Source organism: Lycorma delicatula, chromosome 1 (assembly GCF_047948215.1).
Source record: "Lycorma delicatula isolate Av1 chromosome 1, ASM4794821v1, whole genome shotgun sequence".
In the NCBI taxonomy this organism is placed as follows: Eukaryota; Metazoa; Arthropoda; class Insecta; order Hemiptera; family Fulgoridae; genus Lycorma; species Lycorma delicatula.
Genome location: NC_134455.1, coordinates 62,781,756 through 62,801,700, shown reverse-complemented (window position 1 = coordinate 62,801,700; position 19,945 = coordinate 62,781,756). Strand labels below are relative to the sequence as shown.

The 19,945-nt window shown below is 31.2% G+C and overlaps 1 protein-coding gene across 3 annotated transcripts in view; it reads right to left on the bottom strand.

The window, feature by feature from the left end:
- htt (huntingtin) overlaps window positions 1-19,945 on the bottom strand; it is a 310,315-nt gene that overhangs the window by 107,673 nt on the left and 182,697 nt on the right. For all 3 annotated transcript variants that reach the window (XM_075355687.1, XM_075355696.1, XM_075355705.1), the window contains 4 exons: window positions 15,079-15,221; window positions 8,197-8,310; window positions 7,013-7,165; window positions 2,591-2,741 (listed from right to left, as the gene is read on the bottom strand). In XM_075355687.1, coding sequence (XP_075211802.1) covers window positions 2,591-2,741; window positions 7,013-7,165; window positions 8,197-8,310; window positions 15,079-15,221 — 561 coding nt within the window. The remainder of the gene's footprint in view (window positions 1-2,590; window positions 2,742-7,012; window positions 7,166-8,196; window positions 8,311-15,078; window positions 15,222-19,945) is intronic.

Genomic DNA, 19,945 nt, shown 5'->3' with positions numbered 1-19,945 from the left:
AGCCAGCTAATCACCAACATGCCCCACATGCTGGCAGCTTTATAAGCAGCAGCCCGGCATGCTCCTTATAATTTCATCTCATTCATTTCAGGTCACCCTAAGAGCAGATAAAGAAGAAGATGGTAAAAATTCCCTACTGGGCCCAGTGTGGTAACTCCTGGCGGATGCCAATCCAAGCTGGAACAGTAGGCCTGGCCAGCCCGCTGAGGGAGCCACTGAGCACAGGTGCCGTCTTCCTGCCCCAGCTTGCCAGGCTTCAAGCACCCTGGCTGGTGGCCTGAAGGGTCAAGCCAGCCCAACATGGAATTGCTTGGGGAGAATCACCTCACATCAGTGAAACTGACCTGACACTGTGGGGCTCTGTGGGCCATTACTGTCTTGCTGAAGTGGAGACCCAACCTCTGCTGAGGGGAAGCTTAGCATAATCCCAATGGATGAGCCACAACTCCCTGGCTACAGCTGAGCTGGCATCACCAGAGACCAGTGACTGGACTTAACAGCCCTTCTCAGGACTATCACATCAAACACACAACGACTATTTTCAGGGCCACCACTAAGAAAGCCCTTATTAGAGCTAACACACGGTTCTAACATGTTACATGGCTTTGGAGCAATTTGACAATATATAATATAAAATCTGACATTCTTGTAACTGTTTTATGATATATGAAAAAAGTTCCAAAATTGTACAAGTTGTAATAAATAAATGGATCTGAACACAGAAACGAACACACAAGAAGTATCTGAGAAATAACTACAGTTGATATAACATGCAGCATGATGTAGTCTATATTGGCAACTTGGTTAAACTTATCTTTATGGCCATAAGCACTTGCTTGTATTTGCTTGTTTTACACTTCAGTACAGACCTGAAACCTGAACACAGAGTAAAAACCAAATTCTATATCCAATTTGGAACTTATTAATGGGTATAACAAGCTCCAGGAAGGCTTATAGTAAAATAATAAAACAGGCAAGATGTCTTGGTACTGAAGCTTCAGGAAAAGGAAAAAACATCAGTACTTTATTAAAGAACAACAGCAGGTCAGGACAACTTTCTTTTTTTACATGTGGGGTGATGTGAACAGTGGATTCATCCTGAAAGATAGACAGCTCAGTGCCATGTTCTTCTATAATATTCTGAGATGTCCAAGGTCAGACAACCATCGTAAACTTTGTTGGATGAACATGACTGTTGCTCTCTATATACTTTTCAAAGTGAATTTTATCCTTTCCCCAAGAAAAAAATCAAGTTGTGAAATAACTATTTGACTAACACAGAAAATATACAGTGTGACTTACAAATGTAACACATAACTTTCAAAGAGCATTAATGACCTGGAAAAATGGCAAAAGCACTAGGAGTAGTGAATTACTGCAGAAGAAGTTATTTTTAAGATGATGGTGGCTGTATTGAAAATTGATAAGTTTTCTTATTCATCGACCTCATCTTAGATATTTTGATTGTCTATATATATAAAAATCAATGTTTGTTTGTCTATCTGTTTCAACTTAACTCAAGATCTATCGGACAGATTTGTCTAAAATTTTGCACACCTACACTTTGAAGCCCTGCAGTGAACATAGGCTAATTTTTTTGGACCTCTGACATAACGGTTGTGAGTATCGGCATTTAAGTTACTTTTTTCCATTTTGACAACATTGGATTATTTGTTCGGCTTTAAAAGTTAAATTTCATGTGATTTTAGTTTGTTTTTTCAATTTGATGCGGATTCGAGTTCCAATTTTGACGACAAAGTTAATTTTTTACAATTTTGACATTTTTGCATTTATTTGTTCATATGCTTGAAAAGTTTAATAAATAGTTTTATGCAGTATTCAATTTCTACACAATTATCCAAATTAAGACATTTCTCTAGTCAAGTTCTCATTTCAGGTCTTCCTAAATTTATCTCCAATACTTGTTTTTCCGGATATTTTAGCTTTTCTATTAATTAGAGTAATGGGCGATTTTATTAATACACATTTGGAAATACAACCTTTTAAAAGTTTTTTAATGTTGATTTCTACCTTTTCAATATGTTTTAGCTCTTAACTTGGAGTAAGGTTGATAACGTCAAAAATTTTCCAGTTGAAAAAAGAACTTCGGAAACCTGGAAAACCAAAGCATCAAGCGAAGTGAGGCCTGGCTCAGAGGTCCGGCGAAGCCGAGCCTCTGAGCCATATTTTGCAATAGCTGAACTTCTGAACCTTGAACATATTTTGCAATAACAAAAGTAAATAAAAATCGATTTCAATGACATAGTTATATTTTATACTGTTTTATATAAATCATCATTCATTTTGCTCATTCCAGAAAGTAAAGAAAACCTCAGGCATTGAAAATGCGAAAGTGGTTTTTGTACCCCATAAAATCCTTTATACTCTATCATACTTGAATTGATGAATATAGATTTTTTTTAGAATAAGATGTTAAATACAACAAGGAAATTATTTCAAATTTTCAGATAAATAATTGGCCAGTTAATTTACAGAATAATTTTTTTATAATATCTGATTTATACAATTACTTATAATAAATAATTACATATAAAATAATATAGAGGATATAAATCCCATTTACACTAACCTCTAAAGTTAATCTAGTACCAAGATTAAAACAATGTTGAAGAATACTGTTATCAAAATTCTGAGATCTCAATACGCTAACAATGTCTTCTTCAGACAACTGGCTCAATAATAAAGCACATTGTGGTCCATTCTTACCTCTTCCACAACACCTAACAACATTTATAAATACAAGAAATAATAATAATTCAAATAATAAAAAACAAAAATAAAATATGAATATAAAAATATACTTTCATTCAAATAGATTTTTTTTCAGAAATAAGTTTCCTGAAAAAGATGATGGAATAGCCTCCCCATGTGGTGCCACTGGATATAATAAAAAGTTTTATAACCCAACTAAACCAGAGAAATCAGGACTAACAATCCTGTTTTAATTTTGGAATTTTACATTTTCATCCAAACTTTGTTCTTACTATCTTCTAACACAGTGGAAAGTTCAAAAAATGGAAAATTTATCCCAGGTGGTTAACCAGACATGCAAATCCATCATGCAAATAGCAATGCAACTGAGCCAAGGATTCTAGGGGCTCAGACCAAAGTGTTAACAATGAATCGGAGCACTTTGGAAACCCTTCAAAATTTAAATTTAAACAAGAATACTTTTTTAACTAAAAATATAAACTCGCTTTTAAAAATTGGAAAATAAAAAGGAATAGAAAAACTTTTTGAAAGATTTAAAATTCAAATTTAAGCCATTCAAGAAATCGTTTGATAAAAACGTGACAGATGTTGGATTTTTTAGAAACTGCAAAGGCAAATCTTAAATCAAAATTAATAAAGACTTCAGAATATTTGGAACAGATTTTTATATTCATAAAAACTAACAAAAGAAATAGAGAAGCTGGAAAAATTCCTGACGAATTGAAAATCATAATTTTGGTCATTCCCTTCACAAAAGGGTAATGACCAAAATGTGAATAATTATACAGGGATTTCTCTGTTACCGGCTGCGTATTAAATCTTCTCTAAAATATTATTAACTAAAATTGAAGAAAGACTGATAAAGATCCAGGAGAGTATCAAAGAGGTTTCAGAAAAGGACATTCATGTTCTGAGCAGACCTTCAATTTAAGATCAGTAATTCGACATACAAATTCATCAAACAAAAATAGTGATTTCTTCATAGATTGAGAAATCTTAATAAATGTCATTAAAGACTTTGGAATTTGTGAACAATTAAAAAAATCTAACTAAAGAAACTTTAACCGGGGCATTTTAAAATAAAATTTAGAGTAGAATTTTCTGAACCTTTCAAAATTAACACCGGTCCAAGACAAGGGTACAGATTATTACTGATCCCTTTCAATTCTGCCTTAGAAAAAATTATTAGAATATGGAACCTAGCATTACAGAACCAAAAAATAAATCCAATAAAATTAGGATGTAAACTGGGAATCAAAATTAATTGTCTAGCTTTTGCAGATGATATAATGACCCTTTCTGAAACCTACAAATCAGCAAAAATTCAAACTGAGATTTTAGACAAGACAGATGTGAAAACAGGCCTACAAATTTCTACAAAAAAAATAAAATTATGACAAATATTATAAACCCTCTGAAATCAATTTGAACATAAAACAGGCCAAATTGGGCCCAGTTCAAGAATTTAAATAATTGGGAGAAATAATCCAGAAGACTGGAATTGACAAGTCTGTAATTAGAAACATAATCTTCTCAAACTTGAAAGTGCATTGCAATTTTTTAAAAATATTTACAATAAAAAATCCCTTTCTAAAAATCTAAAAATCAGGTATTACAATACGGTTATAAAACCACAATGTCTTTACTCCTGCAAATGCCTAAACTTGAATTTAAAAAGGAGGAGTTAAAAAAAAATAAAGAAGAATAGTTCAGAAAATTCTAGGCCCAGTTTATAAAAACAGCTATTATAAAATGAAACATAACAAAGAAATTTACCAACACATAGAAAATTTAATAACAATGAAAAAACTAAGAATATTTTTTCTTGGACACCTTTTAGAATGGCCAATTATCATATTACAAAACAAATATTTAATTATTTTTATATAAAAAAAAAAATGAAATCAATTGGATGAAAGAAATTAAAATGATCTAAAAAATCAAAACATCTCGGAAAATTATATAACAATCACAAAATTTTATAAAGAGAAAACTGAATCAACACAGGATTTTCAAGAAAAAGAAAGAAAAAAGATAACCTGTATTCAGGAATGCTTGAAAGAAAGAGAGAACAGCAAGTTCAATCAATGAAAAAATACTGGGTGAAGAGAAAACTTCAAAGAAGATCAAGATTGGAGCGTGGTCTTTCAGAGGCCAAAATTAAAAAAAAAAGTTACTTCCATCTGCGCTAAAGATGGTGTAACCTTGAAAGAGGTTACAGGTGGATGAGTACTCATTGCCACGATAGAACCCTGATGCTATACTATGAGTGGGTTATTTGTCTCTCGCTGCAGTTCCTCCATGCGTAGTTTTTTCCTTGTTCACTATCCAACCCACTTTCTAGATTTGGTTCCAGTCTGTGGGTCCAGGTTGATAACCATTACAACATCCGTCTGGTTACACATATAAAATAAATGACAGCTGAAAGAAGTAATTCCTTTTTTAATTTTGAACACAGATCAGCAGCAATTCTATTTAAATATATAATTCTTATAAGTTAATGGTAAGAGCATTCATATAAAATGGTACCAAAGATGAGTTTTTTAATAACTGATTATGTGGTTGATAAAAAAGTATACTTAATATTTTATTCAATCACAAAATAAAAATAATAAAATGTTTATTATTATTAACTAGGAAAAAAATGAGGCCTAAGGCCCACTGTGAAAATGTTACATGGTTTATGTTTCATTACACATGATTTTGTTAAATGTGTTTGCCAATTGAAACTAAATAATGTTCGTGAATTTAACGTATTAACAACAAAAACTTTTACAACAAAAAGCTTCAAAATACTGAACATTTTTAGCTGTTTCTTGAGTTGTGATTTTTTAACACAGCTCTCTAACCCCATTGTTTTCCTTTTTTATCCCCAAAACACAAATATAATTTTGAATAAATTGTTTGTATCAACAAGTAAAAATTGTTTGAGCGAATTATGTTGAAGCATTGTAAGCAGCTGGCCGGCGCACCAACATTGATCTGCTCTGTGCCAATAGCAGCTAAAATAAAGATGTGAACATACACAACAAGCAAACCCACACACCATACTTTTTTATGGAAAAGATATGTGAATTATAATAACATGTTTGATAAATTAAAATATTTATAAAAACTATCTCTTCTGAGTTTTTTGAGTGTGGAAAATGTTCCAAAGACTAGAGTACAATTACAATAATTAAATGCCTACTTTTCTGGCATTCTATAAAATAATGCTGTAGCACTAGAAGATTAAGAGTGCCTGGGCAAGACAAACAGAAGTAGCCAATTAACAATACCTTGACTAACTCCTGACTCTATATAAATTATAGTAAAGGAGATGTTTAATGCAAAAAAAAAAATAAAATAAAACAATAAATAGTTTATTGTCCTCTTTTACTCTTATAAATATAAATACTTACAGTTGGGTGAAACAAATACTGACATAACCTTGGAAAAAAATTATACCTAAGCAGTTGTAAAGTCATGTGAAATGTCTGATTATGCAAAAAAAAAACAGTAAAGGATCTAGCACAATTTACAACTCCATACTGAAAAAAATGCAAGTTATTTTCAAAAGCCTTGTATCCTGCAAAAGATAAAACAAGATTTCAATAAAAGCATGATAAAACTTCAAATAAGTTTTGTTCCTAATCATTCTCTACTAATCTATAAAGATAGACCATTTCTATGGTCTAGAAGTATTTATGAAAAACTATCTTTTGAATAACCATATAATCCTTTGATTCTTTTGATTGCATTTTTCTTCTGTCCTCAATCTACAGACTATCACAATAATTACTTATAATGTATAGAATACTTTACGCTGGAAAGGAGCTTATTATTCTTTTTTGTCCTAAATATAAAATTAAGGAAAGAATTTCAAGTTTTATGACAGATCAAGGTAGTTTTATGACAATTCAACATTTCTAAGTAATGAACTACTTTGAAATTCAGAAGAATAATTCAGATGATAGTTTATGCCCAAACAATCCTATATATTATAAATAACAGTAATAAGTAATGTTAATAAAAAGTTAAACAATAATGAAAATGATTTTGTATCATAATTTTGATATTTTAACTAAAAAAACACATACGCATTCATTTTACATCTCATAATTATTTTTATGGACAGATAACAATATAATGTTATAAAACATTGTTTATAAAAATAAATATTTAAAAACAAAACATCTCTAAACCTATCGCCAATTCTGGTGGATGTGCACTGCACATCATTATCACATATCTGATTTACAAATAACATTTATATAATGCTATCTTTTTTCTGGCTTACCTGAGTTTAACTTGAGTAAGAAACCAATCTCTGTCTAATTTAATAGTCCTAATATTAGCTGTGTTTACTTGTCGTCCCTGGTCTAACTCAACTGGTGATAAATCAAAACACTGTGCACCAAGCTTATTTAAGAGACTAATTAAACCACTATGCCTGAAAAATATTATTAATAGAAAAAAATAATAATTTTAATATAAATTAAGTATTTTTAAAATTTTAATATTACAAAAGCTTCTGATGAATATTGTTCATACAATGAATCAGTTATATAATCTTTTAGCTTAACAATTTTACAAAGTAAGCAAAATTCTTGTTTTAAATAGATGATCTAATTTTGTTTCACTTAAAGAAAAAATATTGAGAGAAAAATAAATTACAACTATTTTTTCTCAAAAACTGGGTTTTTAGATTTAACCCATTTGCTCAGAACTTTTTCAGTACACAGTTCTTGTTACAGTAAACAAACAGAAATAAAATTTAAAATAAATTATTTTAAACTAAATTAAATTTTTCCAGTACACAGTGAGCCTTGTTATAGTACTTTTTATTTAAATATATATAATTTTTATATATACTTTTGAATAAATTAGGTCAAATGTAATCTATTTAAATATAATATTTAGGTTAGATAAATAATAAAATAAGTACCATATACATAAAATGCACAATTATTAAAGCTAAATTAAAAATTTTACAAATTTAGAAATCTATGATTATTTAATAAGATATAGGCTAAAACTAAAATAAATTCATAAAATAAGTTTCACTAATCGATAAAGAAATATATCCCTGATCACTTTTGGGTACTTGTGTGCACACTGTTGCTGCAAAAAAATACTGTACATTTTATTTTGTGCAACATTTAACATCAAGATCTACACTAGCATTTTTAAACAAACACAGGTCAATTGATTTTTATGTTCTTTGCTAAAAAACTGTCAGAAGAGGTCTACATATCAAAATGGGTTAAATTCCAAACATTTTCACAAAAATTGTTTGCCCATATAGTCAAATATTCATATTAGTTAACTAAATCTGATACGAACAATATCTGCAATAAAAGTTACACAATTATCTTTTTCAGTAGGAAGGGTGAAGAGAAGGGCAAATAGGAACACAAAATTCATAAAGAATAACAACTACTGTATTACACAAATCACAAATTAAGATAAAATGGTTCATACTTAATTGCTGATTTATATGAATTAGATAATGATTCCAATAGTTTCTGTAAATCATCCTTGCTAATTTGCTGCATAACTTCAAATTTATCAAGAGTTAACAGGAACTCTGTTCTTCTGAAAATAAGAAACAATAAATTACTTGAATATAAAACTAAACTAAACAAAAACAAATAGACTTATGTATCTTATATCAGTTAGCTGTTATAAGATACATAAGTCTACATGACTAAATTCAAATAAAAGAATATTTAGCTTAAACTTAAAAATTTCTAAAGTCAAATAAAAAATACTGCTCTGAATATGTGCAATCGATCACTTCCCATCTGATAATTTTTTTGGGTCATTTTCTGATCACAATCAAAATAAAATTTTATATTTATATTATATTATTTTAATATCTTTTTATATAAAAGAAGCAAAGATAAACTTTAAATAATCACAAGAAATAAGGAAACCATAAAGATGAAACCAGCATTTGAAAAAAAAATTTTTAAATTGCTGGTGAGATATTCATGAACTTCTTTAACAATAGCATTGAAAAACCCTTCCTGGGATAACAAAACATATACTAACTCAAGCCAGCTGCCTGAGCTCAAATAATAGTAATATAAAACATTATAGACATTTGACGCACCAATACATTATCAGTCCTTGGCAGAGTGCAGTATGACATGTCATGTTAACTCAAGTTATTAGCGCTCAACATGTTATGGTAAGAAATGATTAACATAAATCTACAAAATAATCTCTTGCTAGTAAAAATGATAGATAAGATGTACTTAAAGAAGTAAGAATATTTCAACAAAGTACTGTAGTTGTCTTTCAAGCATGCAGTAACATCCTTCTTCTTACACTATATTCTTTCTTTCACATTTCCTTTTATGTTAGTAACACTGGGTCTTTGACAGCAAACCATTTTGTTTGCTGTCTCCGTTTATCTCCAACCGCCACACACTTATTCTTTAGCACAACTCCTCCATATAGCATTAACTTACATGTTTTAATTCTTATATTTTAACCTCCATTATGTCCTTGAGTTTTTTCTCCTCCTACCCAGAATGTAAAATTGATCTGCTGTAAATTTTTTCTCAATCTTCTTCATCAGAGAATCTTGTTTTAATTTTCTATGATCTTAGTATAAAGTAGAATTTTATTTTTTATAACTCTTTATCAATTTTTACATGCAGTAATATTTGATATTATTCTTGGTAAAATTCTGTCACCCTACACTATTTTTGGATTTTTTACAAATCCTATAAATTTCCTTGCACTGCCTTCACTTATTTTTAAAACATGATTATCTCCTTTTAAGTTTTAATTACCTTCTTCTTCTTTGCCGCTCCTTCCTCACAGCCATTTACAATATCTCCAATTTTTACATCCCATCAACTCCTGCTTTTCATTTATTGTTTTGGTGTTTTATTTAACTATTCACAATATATTTACAGATTTTACCCAACTAAAACAGTTGTTCAAAAAGTTCTTTCCCAGACAAATGAAACAAAAAAGTTTTCAGAAATTTATTTTATATTTTTCAACTTGGTCATCCTGTAGTTAAATCATTTAAATAAATGGCTTTCCAACTTTTTAATACTCTGAGAAAAATGTGATTCGTCTAACTCTGTATAATAAGCAATTGCCTTAGTTTTGACTTCAACATCTGAAGTGAATCTTAATCCAGCAAGCCCCTTCTTCACATTTGGGAAGAGGAAGTAATCACAGAGAGCCAAATCCAGTATATGTAGAAGTACTTCAAAACACAGGTCATGGAGTTTTGCAGCAACAACCCCAAGACATGCATGCAGGTGCATTATTTATTTTTTCCCCTCCCCCAAATTGGATTCCACAGTGAAGCATAACACAATCTGGGGAGAGTGTCCTTTTACTCTAATAAGCCAGCTGGGTCTTAACTAGGGACACAGTCTTTATGCATTGTTTGCCTTAAACAAGAATGCCCAAAAGAGCATTCTCGCCGGGACTATGGTCTTGTCTAAAAGAGGACAAGAGAGACCCCACGACTCTTCATTGCTACCCATCTGTGCATGCACAAACGAATAGCCAGGTGTTAACCTGAATAGTATTCTTCAATTGATCCAACAGTGAAGAATAATAATCCCCACTGAAGGGTCTGGTATCCAATGAGCACCACAGTAAAAGAATCATAAATAAGTGCAACTATGACTTTTCCTACATATAAAATAATTTTTGCTTTCTTTGACGCACTTTTACATGCTCTCAACGTACTATGTCGCCTACTGTTTGGCTTCTGGTGTGTAATGGTGAATCCACGTTTCATCTACTCTTATAAAAAATTGAAGAAACTCAAGGGAATAAAAGGTCTAAACCAGGGGGTGGCCAACACGAGGCCTGCAGGCCACATGTGGCATTCAGAACTGGGTCAAATGAACATAAATGTTAACTTTTATTGTACATACCACCAAAAGAACATTACATCAAGAGACGTTTGTATCACATAGTTTTCAATTATAGCTAAGAGAAATTTGAAATATCTTGCATTTTTGGAAAAATTCACTGGTTTGAGCTATTTTAAATATCCTGCACTTTCAGGAAAATTCATAGGTTTTAGCTATTTCAAATATCCTGCTATTTGGTACCAAAGGTTACTTAGTTTTTTGTTCAACATTAATAATGCGTGTTGATAAAATTTAATATGAGACTTCAACTTCTGATATATATGTTCTGTGGTCTTTGGCATGTAATGGAATAAGTTAGTACAAAATACAGTCTTTCTTTAGTATTATTAATTAATATTACCTGTGGTGTTTTATTTTTTTTCAGTTAAAGACAAAGACCTACCATGTTGTCAACTAGTAAAGATGTTGGACCAAAGAAGAGAAGAATCACAGAAGAATTATTAAAAGGTTTACAAGACAGGTGGACTACAGGTGGACTATAAACTATTTTTTAGTGGAAAGTAAAACAAAGCCCATATGCTTAATATGCAATGAATCTGTTTCCGTTTTGAAAGAGTATAACATCAGATGGTACTATGAGACTAAACATGCAAATAAATTTAATAAGTACAAAGGGTAATTTTGACAAGACCAAGTAAATGACAAAAAAAAAAATTTCTGTACAACAAAACATTTACTAGAGCGGGTTAAGAGTCAACATGCTATGTAAAAGCTAGTTATGGAGTAGCCATGATACTAGCAAAAAAATCGAAGCCATATTCAGATGGTGAAGTGGTTAAGGAATGTTTGGAAAGCGTAATTGAAATTCTGTGTCCAGAAAAGAAGAAGGATTTCTCAAAAATAAGTCTGTCTTGTCAGACTATTACTAGGCGTGTGGACGACATGGAAAACACAGTGAAGATAATTTGAAAAATTGAGCATCCGAGTTTATATTTTATGCTCTAGCATTGGATGAAAGCACAGATATGACAGATACTGCCCTACTGGAAATTTTTATCAAGGGTATTGATGTCCACTTTAAAAAGATAGAAGAATTAGCAGCACTGTATTCATTTAAAAACACTACTAAGTCACAAGATTTGTTAGAGGCAGTTACATCGACATTGAATCACTTCTCATTATAACTTATCGGGTTTAACAATGGATGGTGCTCCAGCAATGGTTGGGAAACATGAAGGTTTAGTAAAATTGATTGAAAATGAGACCTCCAAAGTCGGTAATACTTCAATGCTAAATTTTAATTGCATTATTCATCAGGAGAATTTATGTTCAAAGTCCCTCAAATGGACCATGTCATGAAAGTGGTCATCAAAATAGTATCTTCATTAAGTCAAACATGTTGAATCACCATCAGTTCTAAGAATTTCTAAAGTATTTGGACTCAGATTATGATGATGTTACATGTTATGCAGAAGTAAGATGGCTGACCCGTGTCAAAATGTTAAAAATACAATCATTCTTTTCAAGCACGTCAAAAAGTATCCCAGAGTTTAAAAACAAAGAGTGGGTTTACAACTTTGCATTTCTGGTCGATATAATAACTAACCACCTACATGACATTAACACTCATCTACAAGGAAAAGATCAATTAATTAATAAGATGTATGATCATATTTCAAATGAAAGTTGACTTCAGTCAACAATGATTTAATATGGCAATGTGGATTTCTAGGATGGTTTCAGAGGTTGTAGCTGTTTATGGGAGTCATGAGTACTCATCATCTTGAATAATGTATGACCATGTTTAAATTCACCAGCTCACTTTTTTATCATTGAAAATGAAGGGGAAGAATCCTTTAAAGTGGAGTTTAACTTTTTTTGTACATCTCAGGATTAACCTATTACAACAAAATAGATTATAACAGCTTGAAATTAAATTTTATCCATTGTTCAGAAAATGTTAGAATGTGTTTGGTTTACTTGATTGTCATAAATAAGGAACTAAACACCAAGGGGGGGGGGGGCATCTGAAACTGCAGTATGCCATCTATAGAATTATATTAGACAAATGACCGTGAGCATGGCAAATGCATGCAGACATTTAAAGACCAGTTTTCTATTTTATTTCCAGGTACACCAGTTAATAATCAACATAATGTAAGAGCACTAAATGAGAAATTTAGAGATAGGCGACTACTAGCAAAGTGATATCAATACTTGATGAAGAAAAACTGCAAGACATAACAGCTGCTATGCAACGAAGTCCTAACAAATTCAGGCAAAAGTTGACCCAACAGAAAAACACTGGTGTTGCAACTGCACAAAAGATAGTTCATAAGAACCTCAATCTCATCCAAATAAAGTGAAAGCAATTTAAAAGTTATTGAACTTTAACAGCCATAGACTGGAAAGCAAATTTAATAATGTGATTGGTTTTAATAGTTTCTAGTGGACAATTCTGATATTTTGGATTATACAAATTTTATTTATTAGGGTATGTGTATGCACAGAACTCATGTTTATGGTCAACCAACAACCCACATGTAGTACTGAAATTCTTCTACATGACCAGAAGATTGGGATGTGAATTGCAATATCCAAGAGCAGAATAATCGGTTGAATATTTTTCTTAGAAACAATAAATTCAGCTTATTATTGTGAAATCATTCACCCGTTTACGGGGCAGCTAACTGAGGATAAAATTAATATGGCTTCGATTCAACAAGATGATGTAACCATGCATGTAACCAAGCAGTCCATGAAGTTACTGCAACAGGTTTTTGGAGATTGAATCAATTATTCTGCCAGAGTTATGCAAAAAATATTGTTTATCAAGGAAACCCCCTCAGACGCCACGAACTTCAAATTGCTAATCATGATTTCACTAAGAACATTCCAAATGAACAACTGGAGAGAATTTTTGAGAACAAGAAAAAACATATGTAGGTATGTCTGGATATTCACAGGGACAATTTCCAACAACACTACGGTAATAAATATTACATATTGTTGTACTAGAGCATGTACGAGGTGCTACCCAAAAGTTCAGGGCATTTGAATTTCGTGTGCGAACCAGTGTTGGTACGACCTACTGCCGCTAGATGTGGCTAACAGTACTCTTTGTGAATCAGTGTTCCAACAACAGATGTGACGGTGAGAGGCCGCATTGTTGACTTTCATGCGGTTGTGTAATGTTATGTTTTACTGTTTCGGCAAAGTTCTAAATGGCAGATTTTAAAGAGCAAAGAACCTGCATCAAATTTTGCTTCATGCTTAAAAAAACTGGTGCAGAAACCCATCGCATGCTTGTGGAAGCATTTGGTGACAATGCTATGAGTAAAAGTAAAACTTTTTTGTGGTACAAACGATTCAAAGATGGGCGAACGACAGTCGATGACGATGGCATTCAGGAAGACCATCAACAAGCGCAACACCGGAAAACATCGCAAAAGTGTGAGAGGCTATTGTTGCAGATCGTAGACAAACAATCCATGATGTTTGTGCAATCAATATGGTACAAATGTCATATGGTTCAAATCAATGATGTTTGTACAACTGTCATATGGGTCCGTGCAACGCATCTTGTTGGACAATTTGAACATGAGACACATTGCTGCAAAATTCGTACCGAGACTGTTGAACAGCGACCAGAAACAACATCGTGTAGCTGTCTGTAGTGAATTGAAAAATTCAGCAAGAGATGACCCCAACTTCATTTCCAACATCATAACCGATGATGAGACATGGGTGTATGAGTATGACCCTGAAACTAAGCAGTAGTCGCCAAGTTCACCGCGGCCAAAAAAAAGCACACCAAGTTCGCAGCAACATGTAGTCCATGATGATTGTTTTTTCGACATCAAAGGCATTCCATAAGGAATTTGTTCTTCTTGGTCAAACTGTCAATGGGATGTTCTATTGTGAAATTTTGAAGCGGTTACGTGAAAGCATTAGGCGCAAACGTTCAGATCTGTGGGGTAACAACAGCTGGGTTCTGCACCATAACAACAACGCACCCACTCACACATCATTAGCCGTTTGGAATCTCTTGGCTTCCAAAAAGACAGTAGTGATTCCCCAACCACCCTATTCGCCTGACCTTGCCCCGTGTGACTTTTTTCTCTCTCTGAAAATAAAATTTCAATTGAAAGGGCGTCGTTTTAACACAATTGAGGAGATTCAGGAAAAATGCAGAACGTGCTTCGAACACTTACACCTGCAGACTTCCAGGGATGCATGGAATCATGGGAAAAATGCTGGGGTCACTGTATCAATGCCCAAGGGGATTACTTTGAAAGAGACAGTGGAAATTAGAAGTTATGGTAAGCTATTTCTATTTTTATGGTAAAATTCCCTGAACTTTTGGGTAGCACCTCGTATATTGTACCAGTTGTACAGGTGTATATTTACTCTTTGAATGCACTGTATTTTGAATATTGTACCACAGTAATGTATTTCAATACAAGGTAGGCAAATAATGAACTTTATAAATAGAATATTTATTTACCTTGAAGCAAGAGCCATTGATCTTCTGGAAATAACAAGATGTGGGTGCTTAATAAGATCTGGAGCAAGCAGTTTCAATACAGCACCACTGTCTCTAGGGTGTACAGTTTCAAGACATGCCAACAGTTTACAAAGGAATCTAACCTGAAATAATGTTGAACTAAAATTACATTACACAAGTTAAAGACATACATGCATGAATGCGAATCCAAATGCACACAAAAAATAAATTGCTAAAGATGAAATAATGCATTTAAAGAACTCTTTTATTAGAGGGGATCTAATATATATATAGAGTATTTATTAACCATAAGATACACACATACAAAGCAAGAATGAGCTTACCTTCAATCTAATACGGTATTTTCAAATCCTACAGATTCATCAGTTATTAAAATACCACAATTATTGTTAGCAATAAGCTACTTCACCAACCAAGTCATGACTGATTAAAACTATTAGTCCGATGTTAAAATTCTATTCTACAGGCCTACTAATTTAAACAGAACATCCTGCTCAAAATTTATCTGGTGGTTTACTAAATTGAAACTTTTATATTTATAAATATAATATTTCTCCAAATGATCCAGTTTGTTTTTAACATTACAAATTTCTAATATTTTAAGACTATTTACTAAATCTGTAATGTTATGTCCATTTGAAATAAAGTGATCTACCATATTTGAAAAATTTTTTCTTTTATTTTTAAATGCTCTTAGATGTTCCGAGAATCTTGCTTTAAAAGATCTATCATTTTTACCTATATATATATATATATATATATATATATATCATCACAATCTTTGCACTTAATTTTATATATGCCACTTAAGGCCTAAATTTGTAGGCCTGTAGAATAGAATTTTAACATCTGACTAACAGTTTTAATAAGTCATGACTTGGCTGATGAAGTAGCTTAGTGCTAATGACAATTGAGTTATTTTAATAACTGATGATGAATCTGCAGGATTTGAAAAGGCCTTATTAAATTGAAGGTAAGATCATTCTTGCTTTGTGTGTGTGTGTGTACCTGGCAGTTTATAAATACTAATTACAAATCAACAGACAGGGCAACACGTTTAAAAAAATATATATACAATTAAAATTTAATTTTATTGAAATTAATCTTTTTAAGATCCATATTATTTCTCTGTACTGCTAAATTATATTTTAAATTCTATTAATATAAACCACCTAGTACAGAATATTGAGGAAAATAAGTCTTACCTCAATATTCTATAATATATATATATATATATATATATATATATATATATAAAATATTAAATTAAATACTCTATAAACCACCAAAACACAGTAAATAGAAAAGTTAACTACCATTTTAATTCCAATAATCAATTTACACAGGATCCCGCATCTTCAGTTGTTATTAAATTCTATAATTATATTAAAACATACTTATTTATAATTTGTTAATTCATCAAAATTTTTCTTTTTTGAAATTTATTATGGACAATACACAAATTCTGCTGTCCAGTCCTGGAATGATGTAATATTTAAAACACTGTATTATAAATATAACATCATTCCATGACTGGACAGCAGAATTTGCGTATTCATCCATAATAAATTCAATAAATTTTCAAAAATAAAATCAATAAATTTGATTTATATGTATATATATATATTATATATACTAATTGTTTATAAAACACACACTTATTTCACATCTAGAGTAGTATTTATTTTTTTAATTTTTGTTTGAAGTAATTCTGTATTATTTTTAATTACCTACTAATATACATCAACATGATTACTAGATTCCATGTTTATAATTACTATAATGATCTGCTTAATAAATTATAATCTTTATTTCCTGCTACACTCTTTCTTTTGTAAATTAATATCTATTAGTAAATAACAAAATCCAGAAAGCCCTAAATGATCCAACAACCTAACACAAATATGTACACGATTCTGCCAAAAACTCCCCTCTTCTCAAACCCATTTAAAAAATTCTTCAGTTACAATTTTATCAAATCATTTAATTTTCAACAATCTCTGTAATACTGTATATCAAAACCCTTTATTCTTTTTCTAAGTAACCTTCAAATGTCAAAATACCTACTAAGATAGCACTATATTCCAAATACATAACAGAGTTTATAATGTACACTAAGTTTTTAATTATTAATTTACTAATTACTAATTAATTTGTTTGATACTTGTAGACTTCTCTGCATAAAAGCTCACCTTGGGCTAACGTGGTTTTAAGATATTTACTTCATAAACCCTTCATAATTTTAGTGACAAAATTAAAATATTCTACAACTTCTTTTTGATACATTATGTTTTCCTCTCTTAATATTTCACATATTATTTTCTTCCCCCTAATACTTCATTACTTTTTTATTCTTATTTATAGCAAGATTACCTCATTTAATACAGAATATAATTAAAATTAAAAACATGTAAACACTTTTTAAATATTTTACTAAATCAAACCCATGATGCTAACATACAAGGCTTGTTTTTATAGTAGGTTCCATTTTGAATGTGTTGCCTATAAACATGATGTAAAGTCAGATGGTGCTTGCAGAGCTCAACAGCAATAACAGATTAATAATTTTGTTATTAGTTGTTTATATTCTTCCAAAGTGCTACAATTCATGATCCACTAAATGTGAAGTACGAGGAGCAATCTAATTTTTGAAGGAAAAAACAATTCTGCAGCTGAAATTCACAGGAAAATTTGTGACATTCACAGACTGATATTAAACATTAAAGTAAGACAGCAGCAGTACCATTCATTTCGAGAAGGGCAAACAAATGTTCATGATGAAGAAAGTAGCGGCTGATGGTCTGTGATAACAGATGATTTGATAGAAAAGTTAGCAAAGAATTAAAAAAAAACCAGCCCTTCACTGGATCACAACTGTCACTGATGCTTCCTGATCTTTGTTTACGAAGTTTTGATTGAAAAATTGGGCAATAAAAAATTGTGTGCCAAATTGGTGTTGAACATGTTAACCAACAGACCCAAGGAAAATTTTGCTGCAGTGCATGAATTTTTACAAGTTATGAAAATGAAAGTGAAACATTGTTTGATCTAACTGTTAACAGAAGAAGAAACTTGGATTTCTTGTTTGGATGTCAAAACAAAGGAGCACTCAATGCAATAACGGCATTTATCATCTCCTAGACCAAGGTGTGCAAACAAGAATGTTCAGTAAACAAGCTTACGACTACTGCTTTTTGGGACAAAAAGGATGTTTTGCTTGTCAAATTTAATAATAGAACTACTGTGAATGGCAATATGTATTGCAAAACATTAAAAAATCTTAGAAGAGCTGTAAAAATACAAATGATGTGGGATGCTAACTTGCAGGATTTAGTTTCTGCACGACAATGCCTGCCACACATGGTACATCAGAGAATGAAGTAACTGGAAAATGTTCAATTATCCACAGTCTGACAGCTCCCGGCAATTATCTTCTTTTTTTCAGCTTAAATAATGGCTTATATCACAAAGTTTGACAATGACTACGAACTGATAGTTGGCATTACTGAGTGGTTTAAATCACTGGTGGCAGAATTTCTTGAAGAGAGCATGAAGAAAACTAATAAAACACTATGAAAAATGTGTTTTACAAGTAAATAAATGTAATTTTTATGTGTAAGTAACAAAGTTTGTTTGTATTTTTCATTTCTTATTTTAATTCAAACAGACCTTAGTTTAAAAAGCATGCCTCATGTATAAAAACGATTTACAACTTATAGTCAACAATTTAAATGACTACACATAACAACTTGGCGGTAAAAAACTAAACTGTAACAAAGCAATTATAATATTCTTTGATAAAATAAAATACATTTTATAATTTGAGTGTTTTATTCCAAAATTTTATGGAAAAAGATAGTACACAATTTCCACTACAGTCCATAAACATGATAAGGTACACAAAATTGTTGAAATATGTTATTTCATGTTATCAAGGTTATTTTAATAACAGCCACCAAACCAGCCAGGTAGAAATATAATCAATCTGTGACTGCATAAAATTCCCGGAACAAAAAAAGAAATAAGAAAGATATAATTATATCAGGTACTTTTATTATTAAATATTATTATTATATATAAATTTAATTATAAATATATATAAATTATATATTAATTATTATTAAATATAAATATTTCATATTTATATTACAATAAATATGAACTTGCAGAATAAAATCTTAAATCTCTTTTAATATTTTTATTTCTGAATTAGAATACATGTCTCATTAGTAGAATATCTACATTTCTGTTATCAATTCACAAAATCATATAGACTACTACATTAAAACTATACAGTAAATAAATTATATTTGCCATAAATAGATTAAAATATTTGAATGAATAAATGCCATTACAGAAAATCTGTACAAAACAATATGGAAAAGAAAATGGTGGCTGAATACATATTTAATGGACCGATTCTAATAGTAGAAAGGATGCTATATGTAAGTTAAATACAATAATCTATAGATTGTAGCTGCCATGACATGAGAAATAACTATTTATATAAATGGTGCAGCTTTCCACAGAATAATAAGTATCCCACTGGATACGTCATCTACTGGATTAAAGAGGAATGGATATACAAGCACATCCTATACGGGGTGTCTTCATGGGAAGACACCCCCTTCTGACAATTCCAGTCGCCACACTACACCACCCCGTTCCTAACCCTGATGGGCTTTAACAGGAATCGTCTTTTGTCCTCTAACTACATACAAACACATCTCAATTCCCCGCTGAGGGAGAAGAACACCCGCCTCGCAGCATATCTGGTCGCTACACATCCCCTCTGTTCCTAGCCAAGAGTGGCTAAATCGGAGGACGTCTTCTTGCCCTCAAACCA